The sequence below is a fragment of the Melopsittacus undulatus genome, chromosome 6 (assembly GCF_012275295.1).
Source record: "Melopsittacus undulatus isolate bMelUnd1 chromosome 6, bMelUnd1.mat.Z, whole genome shotgun sequence".
NCBI classification, from domain to species: domain Eukaryota; kingdom Metazoa; phylum Chordata; class Aves; order Psittaciformes; family Psittaculidae; genus Melopsittacus; species Melopsittacus undulatus.
Genome location: NC_047532.1, coordinates 10,749,810 through 10,772,163, shown reverse-complemented (window position 1 = coordinate 10,772,163; position 22,354 = coordinate 10,749,810). Strand labels below are relative to the sequence as shown.

At 45.7% G+C, this 22,354-nt stretch overlaps 1 protein-coding gene across 1 annotated transcript in view; it reads left to right on the top strand.

The window, feature by feature from the left end:
* Nucleotides 1–248: 248 nt before the first annotated feature.
* CACHD1 (cache domain containing 1) overlaps nt 249–22,354 on the top strand; it is a 107,201-nt gene continuing 85,095 nt past the window's right edge. The window contains exon 1 of the mRNA XM_031050741.2: nt 249–452. Coding sequence (XP_030906601.2) covers nt 249–452 — 204 coding nt within the window. The remainder of the gene's footprint in view (nt 453–22,354) is intronic.

Below are 22,354 nucleotides of genomic sequence, written 5' to 3'. Positions count from 1 at the left end.
GATCCCGGCCCCGCCGCTCCCGCTCCTCCTCCGCTCCGCACTTTGCGTCTCTCCGGTCGCCGCCGCTCTTCAGTGAGCGGCGGGGCCGCGGCGCGCAGTGTGCCCCGGAGCCGGGCTCCCAGCCCGCCGTCCCGCCGCCGTCCCCGTTCCCCTGCATGGCGGCGGCCCCGCAGCCCTAAGCCGGGGTCAGGCGGTGCGGGTTGGAAGCGGGCCGGAGGCGGTGGCCGCGGCTCTCCCGCCGCGGCAGCATGGCGCGGGGCGGTGGGCGGCTGGAGGCCGCTGCCCGGGGCCGCCGCCCGCGGGGTCGGGGTGCGCTCGGCCTGCTCTGCCTGGCGCTGCTCTGCGCGCTGGGAGCCGCCGAGGCCGAGTTCTCCATCCTGGACGAGGCGCAAGTTCTGGCCGCGCAGATGAGGACGCTCGCCACCGAGGAGCTGGGGGTCGTCACCATGCAGGTACGGCCTCGCCTGGTTTTCCCTCCGTCCCTGCTCCCCTCCCTCCTCCACAAGCTTTTCCCGGTTCCTGTTTTGCCCTTTCTTCCTTCATTCCTCTCTTTTTCCCCCTCACAACTCGCCCTCTCTCCCGGTCCTTTTCTTCTTTGCGAACTTTCCCTCCCCCGGTGAGGGGCCGCGGTCCCCGGGCCCGCTCCCCTCAGCACCCCGCGGCTCCGCTGAGGAGAAGGAGCGGGGCGGGGGGGAAGCCGCCGGACTCCCGTTTTGTTTGTCATTTACACAATAGAAACGGACAGAAAACGCCTCCCCCGGAGTCCTGAAGGTTGGTTTTTAGCGGAAGGGTCCGATCCCGGCCTTGGGGGTGGCTGCGGGGTCGTGGCTCGGTGCTAAACCTGCCCCCAGCCCGAGCATCCATCTCTGTGCCTGCTGGCGAGGAGCTGCGATGAGTCCAGTCTTGTCCCAGACCGCTCCGATCGGGATAAAGAAACGCTTCCCGGCCCGAGAGTGCGTTAGGACAAGTATAGTCCGATGCTGTAGTGCGTTTCGGTGTTGGGGTGAAGGTGGGGATGGCGAATTGTTTGCCTCTCAGCCTTAGAAGTGCATCTTAATGGGGTGTTCGTGTGGGGACTGGTGGTTCTTGCAGGGTAAGCTGGTACCTGCGTTACAGCCATCGGCTCTCTGGGGGGGGAAAAAGTGAAATCAGATCCCAAGCGGCTTCCCGGGGAAGGTACGGTCAGTAGCAAATGCAGTTTTAAAAGCCGCCCCAACTGAAAAGGAGACACTTTCATAGGAGCAGCAGGGGTCTCTACCCAAATGGCCTTTTATCTTCTCTAAACTGGCTTCATTCTCTCACCTCTGAAGCATCATTGTGTTAGCCGGCCTCCTAGGGCTGCGTTTTGTCCGGGGAAACACTGAGCTGTCTTTTCTCCCTCATGCTAAGAAGACGTGTATTTAAATGACTTCACTTAACAAGGTAGATTATTGATGTACCGAATTCAGGGAAGTCACTTTTTTTTCCCTGACGCTGTGCATATGCATATATGTATTTCCTTCAAAAGATATGAGCATAATCCTGTAACTGGTGGAGTCGCTGGTTAATGCAAATTAAGTCGGTATAATTGCCTTGTTAAATCTGTTGCTGGTGTTAAAAAAGCCCTAATTCGATCAGCTCAGCACATACTGTCTTTAAAATAGCAACTCACAGGTACACATTATTACCTTGCTGTGTTACACTAGCTAACCATGGGATGAGCCAGGCTTTCTTCCCCAGGATTGCACCAGTGATGCAAACTCATGAGCAAGCTGGATACCAGTGCACAGGGATGCAGATAATGTTCAAACTGAGTTTACTATTAGTTGGATATTTAAGGCCCCAAAGTAATTTCATGCGGTGAAACCAGTAGTTAAACTCTCAAAACCCTTTTCATAACCGAGCTCTATTTTTATATGCTTAATATTTTGGCTGTCTTAACTCCCATCAAGCTAATGCTCAGCCTGTCCTTTGCTCTCCCCTGTAACATTATTACAGCTGTTTAAGATTAAAACCCAGTGGGAACAACCCTCCCCTGATTTAGAAGCTTCTTTGCCGACCTCCTACAGTAGAACAAAAAATGTTATGACATGTGTCACTGCAGCCCATGCTTCTCATTTGATTTTAGGGTAAGAATTCCCTAACCGTGCTCAGGAATGGCCGGCTATAGCTGGCACAGAATTAAATGCCCTTTTCTCTGTGCCTGAGGTTGTTGGTGCTGGGTGGTGGGTTGCTTGTGCTATAGGACTGTTGGTGCAGTGGGGAATATTCGGGGTGATGCAGGCAGAGGCCATGGTGGGGCTGTGCCTGGGCGGAAAGGATGGGAAAGAAGAAGAGCAAGAATGATTTGGGGTTTATTTGGGTTTAAATCAAGGGGTGTTGTTGGGTTTACTGTGGTGACAGGCCCCAAATCAGGACCTGGTGAGAGGAAGTTGCAGTAGCAATAGGAAGGATTAATACCCGACCATTTGGGAGCTGCGGTTTTATTTAGCTTCATAGTAGAGGAGGAAGAGGCAGGATTTAACACTTCCCTTGCATGCTCTCTTCATGCTTTGGTCCTTGCCAGTTGTCTGCACATCCTGGTAATAGGCAGGAGGAGGTGCCGCCAGCCGCTGGAGTGGGACGTGTCTGTGGGAGAGGACTTTGGAGGAAGGGTAGGTCTGGGCTGGAGGAAGCATCCAATGAGTGAAGGAGCAGGTGGAAACACTTCAATAGAATGAAGGTGAGAGGTTGGTTTGGGTGTGTTTCCAGCCTGGGAAAAGAGGAAATTGTCGACAGAGCCTCCATAAATGCAGGAAGAGAGAATGATGTGGAGCCTCCAGAGCGGGCATTAGAGGAGCAAGTGGAAGAGGTAAGAGGAGAACCATGGTATTTGTGAGCCTTAAATGCTTGTGGAAAGGGACAGTCAGTAATATGTGTGGAAACTGGGAGATAGAAAAGGAGTTCGATTTCTGTTGGAGCAGCCATCAGATCTATCAATGAGATTTGTCTCCTCCGTGCAGTATCTGCTTCCTGTGATACATTCCTCCACCAGTGTTTTATGTCATTAGTCCAACAGCAAGAAGGACTTTGTGGTTTTAATCAAATAATGTTATTTTGCATTCTTGACAGGAATGAGGTGCGTGTTCATCCACTTTGTCATATGTAGGCTGAAGGTACAAGAAGAGCAAGGATGAGAGATTTGTGATGGCAGCATCAGCTTGACAGTTGTTTTTGGCACTCGCACCACAGCTTTCTGTTTATAGGCATTTGTGTGAGTGCATTATCTGACTATTACCTTAAGTAATGCTTTTTCTTGCCTAAGTGTTCTGATTTCATACATACTTTTATTCTTTGAATGGTACTGCACAGAGCAGCTGAGGATAGTGTAATGTAGGTGACAACTTATGAGATGCATCATTTGCAGAATGCATTGGACAGTGGTTTAACAGTTTCTTATTTAAGTTTCAAATTAGAATATCCACATTTGTATCATAAGAAGTATTCACTCCATGAGAACATGTTTTGGGTGCTGCAGGCAGAAGGTTTCTGTGTGTTACTGTCCTGGGTGTCATTTGCTCCTGTGCATTACTGTTACCTGTGTATCTGTGTTACTGTCCTGGGTGTTTTGTCTCCAGGAGTGCTGAAATATAGAAAGTTCGTTGATTGTTTGACTTCCTCTATTGCACCAATAAATTATTGTTCCTACCTCCAAGGAGAAGCTGCTGGTTTGTGGTGGGTGCTGTCCTTATAGTAGGACACAGGTACTGTACCTACAAGCACCCATCACCATTGTATTCTCTTTTGGTTTGCTAGAGCACGTGTTGACAGCACTTGTATCATTAAAGGGAGCAGCTTTTGGCAGCAGGCTGCATCCTTGGAAGAGCGAGTGCAATCACATCTCCACTTGCCAGTCTGAACAGCCGTAATACTTGTCATTACTCAGTAGACTGTATCTTAAATAGCCTGATATCATTTGCAGAGGAGCTGGAGCTTGGTCAATGGGTAGCTTGCGTGACAGTCCTGCAACGTATTTTCCTGTGCATAGCTGGCACTCGGCACCAATTACGAGCTTAGCATCCCTTTATATTCAATTTATAACTAAATTGGTGGTTGTGGCATGACCTGTCTGCTGCTAGAGTTTCACCATCCCTGTTACCTGGCTCTTCTGATCCTGGCTTCTGTGACCTGGTTGAAATTACAGAGTAGGTAGTTGGTTCAGACAACTGGAATTCTTCGGCTGGGAGGCAAGGGCAGGAAAAGGGTAAATCAGAACTTTTGTGAGCATTTCGTTTGGTTTTGGCCAGGTTTAACCCTTTAAAGCTGCAGGGGGTATCCATGGTGAGGGCTATTTTTTGATAGTATGGGGCAAGGTAACATTTCTACCTCCAAAACAGAGGGTAGCGCATCGAGAGTTGAAAGGATTAAGCAATGCTTTGAAGATGAAAAGCATTAAGTGCTTCTGTAACTTTCAAAATGCATGTTGATGTTTCTAGCCAGGTAGTTACAAAAGTTACAGGCCCAGAGGGCCTTGGATGTTTTCGAAGGCAGCTCTGCCATCTTAATCCTTTACACTGACTCTGTGAAGGAAGCATAGCCCTTTGTCATTGCTACTGCTCTTGGAGCTTGGAAGGAAAAAATCAGGCATGTTGAATCTGAAAACAGGAGTTTGCTGGTTGTTTTTTTTCCTGTTTGGGCTGGTGGTTGTGTTTTTTAATTGTATTAATACTTGTTCAGGTGATGTTGTGATGTGTAAAATAGCAAACAGCACAGTACAAGCTTCTTCAGGTTGGTTGCAAAACATATTATTTACTTATTTTACTAATAACTTCTTTGACCATATGTTTCTGAAGAAGCACAGATTGTGCACAGACCACAGTGACACAGAGATGAGGAGATGTCCAGGGAGGAATAGGGGATAGACAGGAATCTGTGCTGCCATTGTTCTGGAAAATCCACATTCTTTGAAGATTTCTGGGTGATGGCAAAGAGTTGCAGTCATCAGAACTGTCCATTTATTTAATCCCTTTGAAAACAGACACTGATGGACTACAGTATTTTTTCCCTAATGGGATGGTCTTTTGGCTAATGGCTGGAATTATGTCTTAGAAGAGAGAAATCCTATTTTGAGCTGCTCAGCACACCATTTGAAATGCCAGAACTGGGGGTTTCCCACATTTCCTGCTGCTTTCTGTGAGTATTTACATATAAATCTGTTGGTGACTGCAAGGTGCTTCCTCGATGTACAGCACTGGGTCTGAAGCCTGGACCTCTGTGGATCCTCAGCTACAAGACAGCAGAGAAAACTGCTTCCTTTTTCTTGTTTTTCCGTTTATTTTCAGGTTGTTTCAGGCTTGTGAAGCTGAAATACAATAGAAAATGTAAGTAAGGAAGGCTGATAAATATTTGACTCTATCTTTTTCTTTTAATTATTATTTGGCAGTAGTGTGCACTTCAGTGATAATTACAGAGTAGAAACCAGTGGAGTAAACCCTCATCTGTTTTACATGATTAAATCTTGGTTTGAATCCAGCTGCAGCAGCCTTGTTCAAGGCGCTCTGAAAGCCCAAGTCTACAGCAATTTTTCATCGTGTTCCACATGGATTCTTAGGGCTTTTTTTCCTGGCATGAAACACTTCAGAAGGACAGGAGAGATCCTGGTGGAAGGGCAGGGAAATGGCTGCACGTAGGAGACAGAATGTGAATTTTTAATTAGGCTTTGAGTTGTTTCTTCAAAGCATGAGGACATCGTTAGGATGTAAGTCATGTTGCATTAGCACAGACTGACATTTCACTTCAAACAGGAGGAAGGCAGCTGTCCTGTGCAGATAAAAGTTGCCGAGTGTGGTGCAGCAAGGTGAAATGGCAGATAATTACTTGTCCCCTGCACTGCTGTGACCAAGGACCCTGCCAGTCGTGGCTGTGGCAGGGCTGATAACACATGTGTTAAGAAGGTGCAAAAGTAAATGTAGCATGTGTTAGCCCACCTTTTTCTTGGCTTAATTCAGCTGAGGAGGACTGGTTCAGTGCCTGACAACTGAACGTAGCAGAGGCTGCTCTGTTGCCGGCAGCTTGGCCAGGGAGCAGAGAGGGGAAAAGTTGAATGCTTTTTGCCAACTAACATCAAGTGCTTCACCTTCCTTCAGACAGAAAGGCATGATATGTTTGAGAATTGAAGGAAATGTGAAGTATCAAAAGGAACTGGATGATCTTAAGGTGCTTTCCAACCCTAACTATTCTATGATTCTATGATGTGTGTGTGTGTTTACAAGTTATTCTTTTATGTCTGTGGATAAAAGGAAGGGTTAGGAGATTATTCTTTATTTGTCAGGCTGGTTTGGGTTGGGAGGGACCTTAAAGCTCCTCCGGTTCCAACCCTGTGCCATGGTCAGGGACACCTTCTACTAGAGCAGGTTGCTCCAAGCCCCATCCAAACTTACTGTCAAACAGTAGCAGTATTTGTGCTTGTTTAACAATGATTGTTTTCAGTTCATCAATTATTGGTGAAAAACTGGCAAAGAAACTATTTGAGCCTTGTCAGCTCAGTACCCTTATGTGTGGAAGTGCCCAGCAATGAGGAGGTACCCCAAGCTGCTCCATGGTTTGAATTGCTCATGGTTGGGATATAGACCTACCTGAGTGTGAGTCTGGCTGTTGGTGAAACCAAGCCTGGGAATGGCAATGCTTTGTGGATCAGAGCTTATGGGGGCTTTGCTGGGGACTTAAATGGTTGGCTAATGTCCCAGGAGTGATATTTTTTTGTATGTAGTTCAATAGGAAAATACCGACTTCTGGTCTTTTTTCCTGTTTTCTTGTACATGGATAATTGCTTACACTTAATTTTTGAAGCTGTACTTGTGTGATTATATCAGCCTTTGTTTTGTATATCAGAAATTCCGCTGAGGTTTTGGCTAACAGCTCTACTACCTCTTGTGTGACAGGCTTAATGCAGAATAAAGTGTAAAATGATAAAGTATGAGGGACTGCATTCTGCAGTCATTGTTTTCTTGTAGTATATTGTTGCTCAATAACATGCAGTGTTAGTGAAATCTGGACGGATTTCCTTGTACTCTCTTTCCCATGGAAAACAGGGTTTAATACCATTGATACTGACCCAGTGTCTGTTGTGAAGACATGCCTTTTCTGATACAAACCAGAGTGCATATGAAGTCATGGCTTGATTCTTGCATTATGTGTACTCTTCCCCACTGCAGATTTCTGTATGTGTCTAATTTAGCAGAGAAAATCTGAGTTGAGTTTGAAATTATGATGGTGCCACAAGTCAATGCTAGCTGTTTCCAACCCCATGAAAAGTTTTAATGGACCCACTTTATCAACTGCCTGTAAAGCCTCTGTAGTCTCCCATGTGATTTGGCAAAAGTATATCTGCACAACTACAATCATTAGTAAAACCAACCTGTTACATCTCCCTTTACCAGCTCCTCAGCCGCAAGCAGCTGATAAACCCAGATTCTCGCTAGTGCTGCTTCCCTTCGGGCACAAGGTTTTACTCAACTTTGACAATGTGATTTGAAGCTGCAACCACTCCATTAGAACAAAAAAGCCCTGACACCTCTGAGGAAAGCTGTAATTTCACTTCCAGCATTTCTGTGGAGCTGTCTGGCCAGTGCTCTCCGTCTGGTTTTGGCCATCTTTTGCACGTACTTCTGCAATGCAGAAGGAGTTTTTGGCTACGCTTGTGATCGTTGCAGGTGGGAATGAGGCCAGGGGAAAAGGCTTTAAAATAGACACATCTGGAAGTTGCCATAAAGCTTCTAGAAGCTGGGATGCCTTAAGCAGAAGTCCTTGTGTAGGGTTATGTGAGTAGTTTTGTGCTGCTTTCTGTGCATTTCAGACCAGATTGCACGTGAAAGTAAGTTCTGCTTAATGGTGATGATATGATGGTACCACACCAAAGGGATTAGGTAACTCTGTGACCACGCTGTCTCTGGTTCAGTCCCTGCTTCTCTTGCTTTCAACACAGGAAGTATTGGAAGTATTTCCTCTTGGGCCGTACTTTCACCTCAGGAGTAATATCGAACAAAACCTGGGAGGTGTTTGTGGTGATGGGGTTGAGGGGAGAAGGGACAGACCCCGAAATAGCTATACTGGGAGCCTGTTTGCCTGGAGCAAGTCCAGGCTCTGAGCTAAGGCTGGAAAGAACTTCCCAGCCCTTGGGAACTAGTTGGAAAATAAAGAATCCCCAAATCGTGCAGTTCAGGAGCATAAGATTTTTTCATAGCAGACCCTCCTTTGGTGTGAGGCTAGCACTTGATACTGAAATGAATGGCAAGTTAGCAAAGCATGTTGGTTTTAACCAAATAAGCAACAATCTTCACCAGTTCTTCCCTAGAAGCCACATTAGTACAAGGAAGATCAGCTATGGGATCCCTACAGGCTTGTGATTGTTTTCCCATACCACATGATGGTGGATGGGGATATACTGGTGGAATAGTGCTACAGCTGCAGGGAGAGGTGTTCAGCAGCACCCAGATGACAGCATGGCCAGTGCTGACAGCCGAGCTGTTCCTGGCCGGGGACCATTCTGTGTCTGCTGTGTATCAGGTAATGTTGACAGGGTGGGATGGTTCAGCTCATTGATGTATCCCAAACGTGACTGCTGCTTTGGGAATGTGAGAAAGCCCAAGTCCTTGGCAGAGACCAATCATGTTTGACTTGCACTAGTGATATTTTGCCGCCAAGCAAGGAAGGGGAACAACAAATTGTGTGCTGCTTTTTGGGCTGCAGTAGATGCTGAGATGTTGTATGTGTTGGCAAGCATCAGGTGAGGAATGATTTTTGGGTATCATTTGCAACAGGCACCTTGGTTTGGCTACAGAGGTGTGCACTGTGGAAGCAATATGAAGTTTGCCTGGAGTGTTTGCTTTCATTGGTAGCCTAGCCAGTGCAAATCAACGTATGGGCAAATGCTGATGGAAGATTAGTACAGAAGAAGGTAATTTTTGGGATATTTTTCTGGTTTTGTTCATGGTCAGTGAACTGGCGGATTCTTTTCCCTTGCTTTTCCCAATATGGAATTAATTTGGGGTTTCTGACTTGGATTTTGGAGATCTAAACACCATTTGTGGAGGAAAAGCAAGCAGCAGGGTCTCTCATCATTGCAAGGAGTGTCAAACAGAGGAGGAAGGACCACCGCAACTCAGTGGATCCTAAACTGCAGCTCAGTGTTTTGTTAGGAAGCGGGTGCACTGGCTGCAGGTGCCACTTCCAGCTGACAACAGCCAGCAGAGTCAAGCAGGAGACACAAAGAATTATGTGTAATGGGAATTTCTTCCTTGTCTTTCATTTCTTTTGTCAGTGGTTATTCAGGACTGCCAGGTGTGATGTGGGATTTATTCCCTTGGTATGGCTTGGTGGAGGAAGCAATTTACAGGGAAAACTGCACTTTGATGCAGGCAGGAGGACAGGAATAAGGACTGGGGAGGGCTTGTGTGTCACCATATCCAGCAGTGCTCAGGGGGGTGTTTTAAACTATGTATTTCAGAGATCTTTGCTCTCTTAGATTAAAATTAGAAGCGTTATTCCTGGATACTCAGTCTCTGGTGTCTGCTTGTCATGATTTAAAAAAAGACAAAGGTTAATATTCAAATACATTGCAGGAAAGCTTCATTGCATTGAAACTTCAAGCCTTTTTAGCTTTACGTTTAGCATCCTCCCTATGGCAGAGGGTTGGACCCGAATTATCTCAAGGTCCTTTCCAACTCAAACCATTCTATGATTCTATGCTTAGGTTGAAAGTACCAAGCTAACATCACTTATGTAGCCTGCCTTATCCTGTGAGGTGCTGCCCAGCAGTGTGATCTGGGGGAAAATGAAGTCTATTTTTCATTTTGGGTTGAAATGAAGCTATAATTTCAGATGATACCATTCTGTCTAGTTTGAATCCTGCTGGTGTTGTGTTTTCAGTAGCTGCTCTGAGAGACATGCTTGATAGGAATGACCAACTGTTTATATCTGTTTGGTAAGAAACTGAATCTAATGAATTTCAAAGTCCTGATTCACCATGATGTCACATAAAAGTCATTTTGCCTCTCCCTTCATATTTATGCATTTATTCAGGAAGTTGTTGACTGTAAGGCTAGAAATACATTAAAAAAAGTAGGTGCTGGTAATTGCAAACTCAGTCTTTGAAACGCTGCTTTTTCATAGGAATCCAAGAATAGAAAGCCTCTAAAAAGGAATGAAACCCAGCATACATTGCCATGGGGTTTGGTGCTTGGAATGGAGGATTTCTCTTTGAGGAGCAGAGGTGCAGTGGCTATTTTGAGAAGGAAAGACTTGGAGTCAGGATGAAAAGAGTGCAGACCTGCTATGTGAAGGCTCATTTGAAAAGCAAGACCTGCTGTGTGTGCTATCTGCTTCAAGTGTGTTGTCTGGATGATTTAATAGGGTCTGAAAATTCCTGCTAAAGGAGAAGAAGAAGAAGCAAGCTGGAAAAGAATAATACATTTATAATTAAAAATGACTGTAGAGAAATGCATTGTTTCGGGATTTTGAGCAAGCTGCTCTAGTGAAAGGTGTCCCTGCCTGTGGCAGGGGTTGGAACTGGGTGAGCTTTAAGGTCCCTCCAACCCAAACCAGTCTGGAATTCTCTGAGTCTTTTGAAAGCCAACCGTATGCTGGGCTGCATCAAAAGGAGCGTGACCAGCAGGTCGAAGGAGGTGATCCTGCCCCTCTACTCTGCTCTTGTGAGACCTCACCTGGAGCATTGTGTGCAGTTCTGGTGTCCTCAACATCAGAAGGACATGGAACTGTTGGAACAAGTCCAGAGGAGGCCACGAGGATGATCAGGGGCTGGAGCACCTCCCATATGAAGACAGGCTGAGAAAGTTGGGGCTGTTCAGCCTGGAGAAGAGAAGGCTGCGTGGAGACCTCAGAGCAGCTTCCAGTATCTGAAGGGGGCCTACAGGGATGCTGGGGAGGGACTCTTCATTAGGGACTGTAGTGACAGAACAAGGGGTAACGGGTTCAAACTTAAACAGGGGAAATTTAGATTGGATATAAGGAAGAAATTCTTTCCTGTGAGGGTGGTGAGGCACTGGAATGGGTTGCCCAGGGAGGTTGTGAATGCTCCCTCCCTGGCAGGGCTCAAGGCCAGGTTGGATGAAGCCTTGGGTGATATGGTTTAGTGTGAGGTGTCCCTGCCCGTGGCAGGGGAGGTTGGAACTGGATGATCTTAAGGTCCTTTCCAACCCTAACTATTCTATGATTCTATTCTAAAATGTAATGAAGGCTATTGTCCCCTTTGAGCCAAGTCAGATAAGAACTGCTTTGCTAGATGTATATACAGTGTAGGTCAGGATTCTTCCAGGCTTTACCTTTTTATTATGAATGCACATCTTGGTGCAGCTTGCATACAAAATAATGTTATTGTGTGTTCAAGGCCTTTGACCCCAAACCTTGACTCATTGGGAAGTGCAGGAGGTTCCCATGAAGTTGTACCTTGGGCTCTCTTGTGCAGACCAAAAGTGAGGCAGAGTTGGCTTCCAGCATTGCTCCACCACTCCCTGAGCTCTATTTTGCTTGTTCTGTGTTGGTTTTGCTGTTCTGTCTCATGCTTTCCAGTACTATCAGTGTCAGCAACAGGAGAGCACTTTGCCCTCCTCTGTGTGATATATGTGGTGCTGAGGTGGTTGGTTCTCAGCTCTGGTGTGGCAGATGGACGCTTCCCTCCGATCAGCACAAGAAATAACACGACTGTAACAGACCCCAGATATTTTGTGCTTGGTGGAAGGTATCCCTGTGGGACTAGCAGGGAGCTGGATGGATGCCTAAGGGCTGTGAACTGGGAGAGCTGATGTGCAGAGCACTGTCTGCATGACACAACCCAGGGGTGTTGCAACCACCGGCTCTTCCTCTGTGTCTGCATTGAGGAGCTGGATGGGTGTTTGCCACTGCCACCAAGAGATGACATTTCATTTCCACACTGAAATCAGATTCACAGCCTTTTTGGGATTCTTGCTCTGAAAGAAGGTTAGAACTAATATTAGCATCAGGCCCTAAGTCTGATCATCTGCATGCCCAGAAATATGTTTAAACTATTAAAACCTTGCTATAGAAGCTGGGCGGGCAGCATGGCTTGCTGCAGGTCCTGCAAATGCTGGTATGTGAAGCTGGCTTTTAGCCATACCCATGCTGGTCAGGATTGTCAACTTGTGGCCTTGCTTTGATGCAGAAAGGAAAAAAAGGTTCTTTTTTCCCCCTTACCACTCAATGGATAGAAACTAACTTGCTTTCTCCCAGATCTGTCAGGAATGTATATCTACCTGACTTAGTTATTCAAAATCTTGGGAGATGCCAAGCCCCATGGCAAAGGAAAGGGAATAAAAAGATGTAGAAAAGGATGTAATGGAGAAAGTGGATGAAGTGGCTGTTTACCACCTCGGTTTTGATGAGAGCAGAAGCAAATGCTCAGGGATGGCAGCTCCCCAGTTTCTCCTGGTGCCACGAGGAAAGAGCAGGTTCCAATCAAACTTTATCTTATTTATTCTTTTTAACTACCTGGTTGCTCTCTGAGCATCGTGTTCGGTGCAGGTCAGGGCTTGGACCATCCTTTCTGTTTTGCCACTGAGCAGTACCAAAGGCAGAGTGGTCATAATCTGACGTCCCTGTGTGTCACCAAATAGAGAAATGGAAGCATTGAAACATATTAAATAGAGCTTTGGCTGGCATTGAGGGTGTCAGACCTATTTGAGTGTTACTGCAGAGGAGCTGTGAAGCATTCCCAGCTACTAATTTTAAACCCCTTTTCTAGTAATAGACTTGAAAATCTTATTGTGCAGTCAAGTTAGTGACTGAGTCTTCACTTTATAATCTCTTTATAAAAATGTATGCACATTAACAGGACGTATTTAATAGACATACTGCCTAGATGAAAGGGCTCTTTGTGGAAGGAGGCTTTTGTGTCCTTTCTGGATCTCTCAGCAATTCCTGCCGAGCTTCCCAAGTCTGGCTGACACTGAGCGGCACAGGAAAAGACCTTCTTGCTTTCAGCTTGAATGGAGAATAATGGGGAGCAGGATGGGGAGGGGGAGGGAACCCCTTCCCTGATGCAGAGGGATTGGTACAGGCACTCACCAGCCAAGCATTTAACACGTTCAGTTCTTCCTACCCCCAGCTGGGGCTTTGCATTTGCAATGAGCTCTGTGCTACCCTGGCAGCACAAGTGGGGCTGCATCAAACAATAGCTGCTTCCCAGCCTGGTGACATTGAGACAACTTTTCTCAGCCCAGGTAGTACCTTTAGTTCTGGTTTGGGCCACAGATGGGGTTTGTCTGTGATGGCCACTTACCACAACAGCATTTGATTACTTATTAGTTTTTAAATTGAGATCTGATGTTAGTTTTCATCGTCTGTTCAACCTCTCAGCTGGATTTTGGGTATTACTTTCTTGTATGTGGTTCGCCACAGATTCTTGGCGAGAAAGTGATTTTCTTTCTCAAAAGATAAGCTGCAGGGTCTTGTGTATGTTTGGTTTGACCTGGCAAATGTCTTCAAGAGAACAAGAATCTCGTGAATCTTTATTCTCCTGGGCATCTCATTCTCATTCTTGTGGGCATCGAATTAAGTTTCCACTAGTAAAAAGAACTAAACTTTAACAAAACAATTCTGAAGTTCTCTAATGAAGGCATCTCCTTTTGCAGTTGCTGCCAATTCATGTGCTCTATGGGGGTACAAGCAGAGGTTGTGTCACCCTTAGGCCTGTTGCAAGGACCACAGAAAGTGTGTTGCAGTATGGAAACATCTGAGTGTGGATTCACAGAGAACATTAGTAACAAATAAAAGGGGAGGCAGAACAAGCCACATGCTTTTCATTAGGATGATAGAGCTGGAAAGATGTGATTGGTGTCCTTTGGAGTAGGGCTTCTAATTTGCTTGGTCTGTCCCTGGTGGGAAAGGTAGATGTACTCTGTGGGTTAAGTTAGCTCTTTCTGGTTGCTGTGCAAATGGTGCTCATGTATTTCTAAGATGAAGAGCTGGGGCTGCTGGTGGTTGGATGCCTCCAAACAGAGGTGTGTTGATAGCAGTAGCTCTTGCAGGGTACTTCACCTCTGCTTCTTGTCTCGGAGCCCAGCTGCCCATCTTCACCCTATTCCTTGTATTTGGCATGCTCACAGCTGGAGACTCCATCACCTCATGAAAGAGCGTAAGTTGGTCTGTGTCTGGTTTGAGTTGAATGTCTGCAGGTTCCCCCAAAGGGTAAAGCACTGGCTTGTGTGGTGGCTGAGAGTGAAAGCTGAGGTTTACACCCAGGTACCTTCAAAGAGGATTGAAGGTATTAAACGGGAGGATGTTGCAAGAGGAATATGCATTGCCAAAGTGAATCAGGGGTGAAAGGCAGTGGGCTGGGCTCTCCCTGTGTTCCTGCGTGACTTGAAGACACTTCTTGCCTTAGGAGAAACCAAGATATTATGCATTGATGTCTTTGTTCTAATTGAGAACTGAAAAAGCTTTTAGAGACAAATCACTCAACACCTTCTTGCCAGCAGCCCCAGCAGGAGCACATAGGATTTCTCTGTATCAAACCAAATAAAGAGCCAACCTGCTTATTTTTGAATAAAGGCTTAATCCCTTTCTAGGTGTAAATGGGTGCATTCCAGGTACCGTGCACTTTGCTCAATCTCCTCTTGTCAAAGAAAAGCTCTCACAGAAGCGATACCCTTGATTTACTTCCTCCCCTAGGAGGAGAACTGTCTTTCCCTGTTAGTCCACACACATTTAACTCTGCATTTAATGAAGTGCATTATGTGGGTATATGTGCAACCTTATGGTATCTTTATCTCTCCCTCTGGCAAAGGACTAAGTTATTCTTAAGTCTTTATCTTTATTTACCACCCATCTTAAGGATAAAAGCTCCCTGGTTTGTGAGCTTTCCCTTACTATTTCTTTTTTAGCTTTGAGTATGACCCTTGCTTCCTTAGATAGAATGAACCTGGAATTTCTAAGAGCCTGTGATTGTGGTGTGTTAATTTAAAGAAGAAACAGTTGTATCTGCAGGGTTCAGAAGCTGGAGATGGATGAAGCCTTGGGTGATATGGTTTACTGTGAGGTGTCCCTGCCCATGGCGGGGAGGTTGGAACTAGATGATCTTGAGGTCCTTTCCAATCCTAACTATTCTATGATTCTATGGCAGCACTGGTTGCTGGAATCAGAAACTGGTAGTTTCCCCCATAATGTGGATATGCATATATTGACAGTTTTCTAACCCAGAGTGTCCCTGCTCCAAATTTCCCCTGTTTTGAGTTCCTCAAAAACATGCCACTATTAAAATGATCACTTGGGTTGTGACTCGTTTAGTAAATAACTGTGTGTTGTAAGGTGGAGCTGAGGTTTTACATTCAGAACTTGTGGGAAAAATTCTTCCCTGTGAGGGTGCTGAGGTGCTGGCACAGGGTGCCCAGAGAAGCTGTGGCTGCCCCATCCCTGGCAGTGCTCAAGGCCAGGTTGGACACAGGGGCTTGGAGCAAGCTGCTCCAGTGGAAGGGGTCCCTGCCCGTGGCAGGGGTTGGAGCTGGGTGAGCTTTAAGGTCCCTTGCAACACAAACCAGGCTGGGATTCTATGAATTAAGTAATTTCAGATTAAGATTAGCAGGAACTTCATCAGAAGCATGGAGCAGGGACTTCCCAGCAATCACCTTGCATGTGGCATCATGATAAACATTCATGTTGTTAACATTATGCTAGTTTCAGATGAGTATTATACGAACATCTCCCCTTGCACTGGCCCTTCCATGTGCATGGGCTTCTTGCACAGATGTGATGTTACCTGTGACCTGAAGCAGCTGGTTGAAATTCATCACGTTTGTGAATTTGGTGTCTTTTGTAAGGCTTTTTCACCAGTCAAGTGCATCTCTTTTCTAATACTGATATTCAGCAAACTTGAACTGCTTCTGCTTAAGTTTAGAGGCATTTGAGGTTATTAGTTTCTAAAAGGAGGTAAAGCTCCTGGAACTTCTGTGGTTGACTGCAATCCCCTATGCAATTACCTCACACTTTTCTACCCTACTTGATAGTGAAATACGTGGAGAAACAGTGTCTGCTGTACAGCAGCTCTGTGAACTATAAAAAGCCTCCATGTTCTGAAAACTAGATGGATTCTTTTAAATCTTTCATTATTTCATTGCATATTTGCTGCAGGTTTTGTGTTCTTCATATTTGATCTCAGCTTTCTTTAGGGGAGAGGTGCACGTTGAATCGAAAATCAGGTTTTGGGTTTGTCAGATGAAGGTTTCTCATGAAGAATGGTATTTTTTCCTTCTTTAATGGCCCCCGCGTGCTTTGCAGCCTGGGATAACAAGTCTTTTATTTTGTTTTCATCACAAACCCCCCACTATTATTGTTATTACTATTTTATTTTTGGTGACTAAAACCCGAAACAGGAAATGACCCGAGACACAGTTTCCATGACACCCTCTCGCTTGAATCCAGTTTTCCAGAAGATGAAAGGCCCCAGCAGCCTTTTGATAGTGAGCAGCTAATTGGGTGGCTGATAGAGGCAGGTTTTTCTGTGTGGAAAAAAGAAAGGAGGAAAGAAGTGGAACAGCTGTGTTTTGGTACATATGGATAATCCCAGATAAAACTCTCCAAGGACAAGGCAATACAGCAGTGCCTCGGTGAAAGGGAAATTAGGAATCTCTGAAAGCATAAATATGGCTTTTCTGAGGGGGAGCTTGTATTTAAAATCTAAATCTACTGGAATGAATGTGTTGCTAAACAATGGATTTGTAAAATCAGAACAGAACCTCTTGCTGTGTGTGAAATGGGGTGGTGGGTTTTGTTTCCAGGCAAATCCCAAGGCAAAAGCAGCGTGCTCAGGTTTCTTTGTCATTTCCTTTGCTCAGTATGTTAGAGAAATTTGGTTTTTTGGAATACACATTTAAATCAGGGAAGTCTCTCCTGCTGATACTGGGATGCTGATGAGCATGTTAACATGTGTAATCTCTGCCTTCCAAAATGTAAATATTTGAACCAGAGTGAAATACTGAACACAAGGACTCTTTTGATAAATGGTTTGCATCCTAGGTAATATAACAGATTAAATGCTGGATATTCAGACAGTGTTAAATAAAGTTTATTTTACTTTCTCAGACTTGACATGATACAAAGTGCAGGTCCCCAATATGCATATAACTGGATAGAAAAAGAGAGTACAGAGCATGCAGTTCTCCCTTGTTCATTTTACCCTTTGCCATCCCACTTAGTTTGGGATCTCCAGATGCCTGAACAAATTATTTCTCCTCCCAGAGTGGGTGTTTCAAGTTGATAAACCTGTGAGGCTGTTACTGATTGGTGTCTGGCATCTAGTTTTGATCTGAGAGACAAGTTCTGAAGGAATCCCAATGAGCTGTGTTGTTGAACAAGATGTGCCCTATGATGGTGCAGTTTCAATGTGATAGTGTTGGCTTCTCCTACAACATACAGTATCTGTTTCAGTGCTGCTGTGTTTTGTATCTCATAAAACAATTGCCACAATTGATGGCTTTTTGCTCATTAACTGTTAGTAACATTGTCCCATCCAGATACTGAAGCTTTTCCCTGTGAGGGTGCTGAGGCGCTGGCACAGGGTGCCCAGAGGAGCTGTGGCTGCCCCATCCCTGGCAGTGTTCAAGGCCAGGTTGGACACAGGGGCTTGGAGCAAGCTGCTGCAGTGGAAAGGGTCCCTGCCCGTGGCAGGGGTTGGAACTGGATGAGCTTTCAGGTCCCTTCAACACAAACCATTCCATCAAACTAGGTTTGAAAGTTCTTGGTTTAATTTCCTGACAACAGGAGGTATGGACAGATTCACTTGCAATCCTATTGAGCAGTTTCAGATTTACTCGGGTGGAGCTGGAAGTGGCTTTGTGTTGTGAATTCAGACACAGGCTTGTGGTTAGGTATGTTGGCAGATAATTGCACATCCAACCTTGCAGCTGGGCATATCCCCCTGCTCTATCAGGCCTGGGGTTGCAGAGCAAGCTCGGGAGAACTTGCTTTGTTTTCAGCCAGGATCTGTCAAACTGACTGATCCTACAGCCTCGTGGGTTAGTCCTGATAGCAAACCAGTTAATGTATTCAGGAGGGTTACAAAGTTGTGCTGATCCTGCCTTCTATGAGGGTCTTGCTTGCCCATTGAGTGCCACCAGGCCTTTGATCCATGCCTTGGGCTCTCTGAGCTGGCTGCACCCACCTGTGCAATAAAACTGACTCCTTTCCCCCACCCTGAGATTATCCTGGGCTTTCAGGAATGGTTGGATGGATTTTCAGTTTCCTCCTTCTTCAGTAGGTGTTTTTCTGTCCAGATGGAGAAGATAATTGCCTTATCCAATGTGTTTCTTGCCACTGTGCTCAGATCACTTGTTTTCCAATGAAGTTTTGAATACCTGGAAGGGAAGGCTGTTGTAGGAATGGTTTCAGGTCACTGTTGGCTTGGGACCTTGTGTGCTCTCCAAGGCTATGTGGTATCCTGATGTTCCTGGAAGCTTTAATTTTATCCCTCTGAACTTTCAATGCAGAATATGCCATTTAGGTTGGCATACTTCAAACTAAGTAAAATAGTTATGGTAATATTAATGGTTTTATCTTCTGAATACTAAAGCAGTCCTTTCTTTTGAATGCAGGTTAGCTTCTCCCCCTTGTAAAGCTATTTAAGCCAACAGTTGTTAGTCATTCACAAAGACTTCAGTGGTCCCTGAACCTAAAAATCCACTGCAAGCAACCAACAGGAGATGGGTCTGGAGGAATTTAGCACAGCTCTGGCTGATTTATGCAAGACCTTTCCACACCATCATGCACTGGTAACTTTCGCAGTTGTAAGGAAGCAGTTCACTGTCTGCTTCAACATGATTGAAGGAACCCCTCTAAAACCAGCTTGAGTGCTTGTGTTGGGCAGTTCCTTCTGCCTTCTCTGATGAAGATCTTATTAGGCCACATCTGCAGTCCCACTGACAGTTTCCCTGTGCAGCCCAAGCCTGCGGACTGCTCATTAGCTCCCTGCCTGCCTGTGAGAGAGGAGCATGTAAAATGAATCCAGGAAGAAAGGGCCCTCGTGACACTGTGGGAATGCAGGTGGGCTGGAATGACACTAATGTGCTAGTGGTGCTCCTCGCAGGAGGCTGGCTGCTCTCTGCAATTCCAGTGCTTGTTGCTGTCATAATCCCAGGGGTTTTCACCAACTCTTCCCAGCTCTCTCTAATAATAGAGTCTCTAATATTGGGATTTGTGTGAGGATTTGGTGAGTGTTTTGTGAGGATTTTGAGAAATAGGTGCTCCCTGATGCAGGAATTGGGAAGTACTTCTTTATTGATGAGCAAAGCATGGTGTTTTTACATGGAAGGCAGAGGGTTGTGTGTTCCTGTGCAGCTCTGACAGTCCTATGGGTCCTGCCACCCAGGGATCATCCTTCTTTCCCTATCCCTGTCTTGTAACAAATCTGCTCTGAGATTAAATAAAATCAACCTACAAAAAATAGTGAAATTCAGTGCTACAGAAAACAAGTATTTCATAGAGATGCTGGTGCCAGAGTGCTGCTAAAACAGATTTATTCTCTGGAGGACTTTGTATGTTTAGCAGGAAGGAAATATGTACCTTTTTTAACATTTATCTTCAGAACAAGTGGAACAATAGCTGCTTAATAAAGGTGTTGTCTTAAACGCAGTTATTCAGGGCCCTGTAGAACAAATAAAGTGGAGACGAAGCAAAACGCAGTTTCGCTACAGGAAAGATAAAGTTGAGGGGGAAAAATGGGAACTGAGGGCTCATTTTTCACTAGTACTGGTCTACATCACTGTAATGGTTTAAGTGCCTCAAGGGGGTTGCAAATGTGATTTATTTACATTGGAAGGGTCTTGTATAGTTCCAGCAAAGCACAGAGCAATGAGTAAATGAGTGTTAGCTTAAAAACTGCCTGATGGACTTTATATTTCATCAGCGGTACCACTTGGTGAGTATTGTTTTAGCAGCCATCTCTCTTGCAGTATGCTGTGTGATGATTTCAGAGTCTCTGCATGTCCAGCTGCATTATGCTGGTTTCTGGAAGTCGGATTGCACTGTGTCACCCCTGTTGCATACCAGCTCATCTCTTTGTGTAGTGAATTTGGGTAGAACCCACCACTTTCCACAGTGCTGGCAGCTCAGTGATAGTGACTTAGTGATTCCTACTAAATGTTCAGTGGTCCATCAAACACTGCACATCCCTCAGGCACTAGCAATGTTGGTACATGCAGTGTGGGCTTGGTGTTGCAGCTGTAGAGCTTCAGAGGTTTCTTCCTTGGGTTACTATTTGAAGTAAGGAATAATCGGGGTTTAAACTTGCCAGTTCTAAAGACAAGCGGTGATTCTATGCCAGTCTTCAAGAACTTGTCCTTCAGAGGCTTGTTCTCATTTGTTTTGGTATGAAAAGTGCATTGTGCTGAGTAGTGATGACCAAAGAAGAGGCAGGTTCCATCAGAAGAGAGAGCTTCCACCCATCAAATATTTCTGTAGCTGAAAGCTGTGTTTCAAGCAGCTGGAAGATCCTCCTCAAACTTTTGTTGCAAAACCCTACCATGCCTGAGGTTAGTGCAGGCCTTCTTGGAGAGATGGAATAAAGCTCTGAACACTTTGGACTTGTTTTTAACCAATGCATATGCTTACATTAGGGCTTTGTCAGCAGTTGAGTCTTGCATGGTGGGGTTTTTTGGTTGTTTTGTTTGGTGGCTGGTTTGGCTTGCTTTCCATCATATGCGTTTCAGGTCAGTTTTGGTTCTGGAACAGGACATGCCAAACTTTTAAAGCAACCCTAAATTTGCAAATTGTAAACTTAAAACAAGCAGTTTCTACGGTGTCAATGCCATTTTACTTTGTGCACTCTTTCAACAAGGAACATGTCACAGACTAGTTCATGAGCCTCCTTTCCCACAGTTACTTCTACACTTTACGCATTTGATGGTTTTATTGTACTGGTCTCCTACTCTTTTTGGTTATCTATTTTAATTGAGAGGAGCACTGATATTTCCCCTATAAACTAACAGATCAGACTAGGAGGTGTTACAGCTGAAATTATGTTTTAATTACTCAGATTAAAGACACTGCGAGGGCTGGAGCAGCTCTGCTCTGGAGCCAGGCTGAGAGAGCTGGGCTGGGGCAGCCTGGACAAGAGAAGGCTCCTGAAGGGGAGAGCTGAGAGCAGCTCCAGTGCCTAAAGGGGCTGCAGGAAAGAAATCTGGAGAGGGGCTTGGGACAAGGGCCTGTAGGGACAGGCCAAGGGGAATGGCTTGAACCTGCCAGAACAGGGGAGACGGAGCTGAGCTCTTAGGCAGAAGCTGTTACCTGTGAGGGTGCTGAGGCGCTGGCACAGGGTGCCCAGAGAAGCTGTGGCTGCCCCATCCCTGGCAGTGTTCAAGGCCAGGTTGGACACAGGGGCTTGGAGCAAGCTGCTCCACTGGAAGGGGTCCCTGCCTGTGGCAGGGGTTGGTGAAGAGCAAATCTAGAGGGTATGTGTTTTGTACGGGCCAAGTGTGTGGCTTCTTGGGCTGGCTGGTTGCTGGGCAGAGCCACTGCCAGGTGTGTCACAAAGGGACCCCTGCTTTCATACAGCAAATTTTATTCCCCTGGATGTGTTTTCCTAATGCAACCCAGTGTTGATGCAAGGCTTTTGGTGTGTTCCTAATGAGGTGCATGGTGAGGAGGGAAGGAGTAAGGTGTGAGGAAGATGATGGGTTGAAGAAATTGGGTGGCACAGGGTGCCCAGAGAAGCTGTGGCTGCCCCATCCCTGGCAGTGTTCAAGGCCAGGTTGGACAGAGGGGCTTGGAGCAAGCTGCCCCAGTGGAAGGAGTCCCTCCCCGTGGCAGGGGTTGGAGCTGGGTGAGCTTTAATGTCCCTTCCAACACAAACCAGGTTGGGATTCAAGGACTGTTTGCAAATAAAGCCCAAGGACACAACAGGTCATTTGTTTTATGGCTGCTTTTTAATTGTTTGTAGGGTGCTGCATTTTATACAAGCAAAACTAAACCAGAAACCTTTCTGATAAGTTTTGGGGGGCTGAGCAAGGAAGGGTGCTTAGAGTGATGTGGTACAAGGTTTTGGAAAAGAGCATCTCTGAATTGTCAGCACTCCTGGATCAAGCAACTGAAGCTTCCAAAACCTTGGAGAGCTGACACACCAAACCAACCTGAACCAGGACACCATCTGCAAATGATTCCTGCTTTGTTCTCTGTATCAGTCGTGTAATGAAATAAGTATAATTCCAACTTCTTCTAATTGTAGATTTTATCATGCAAAAGTGTTCTGGGCTTTAAAGGACTGCAAAGGCTTTGCTGTGGCTTTCATCCCTTGAAGAAAACCTTTGTGTCCTCCCTGCTTTGGTTGAACAGAGGAGCAGCTTGCAGCAAGACATCAGCTTTTCTAATCATTTCTATG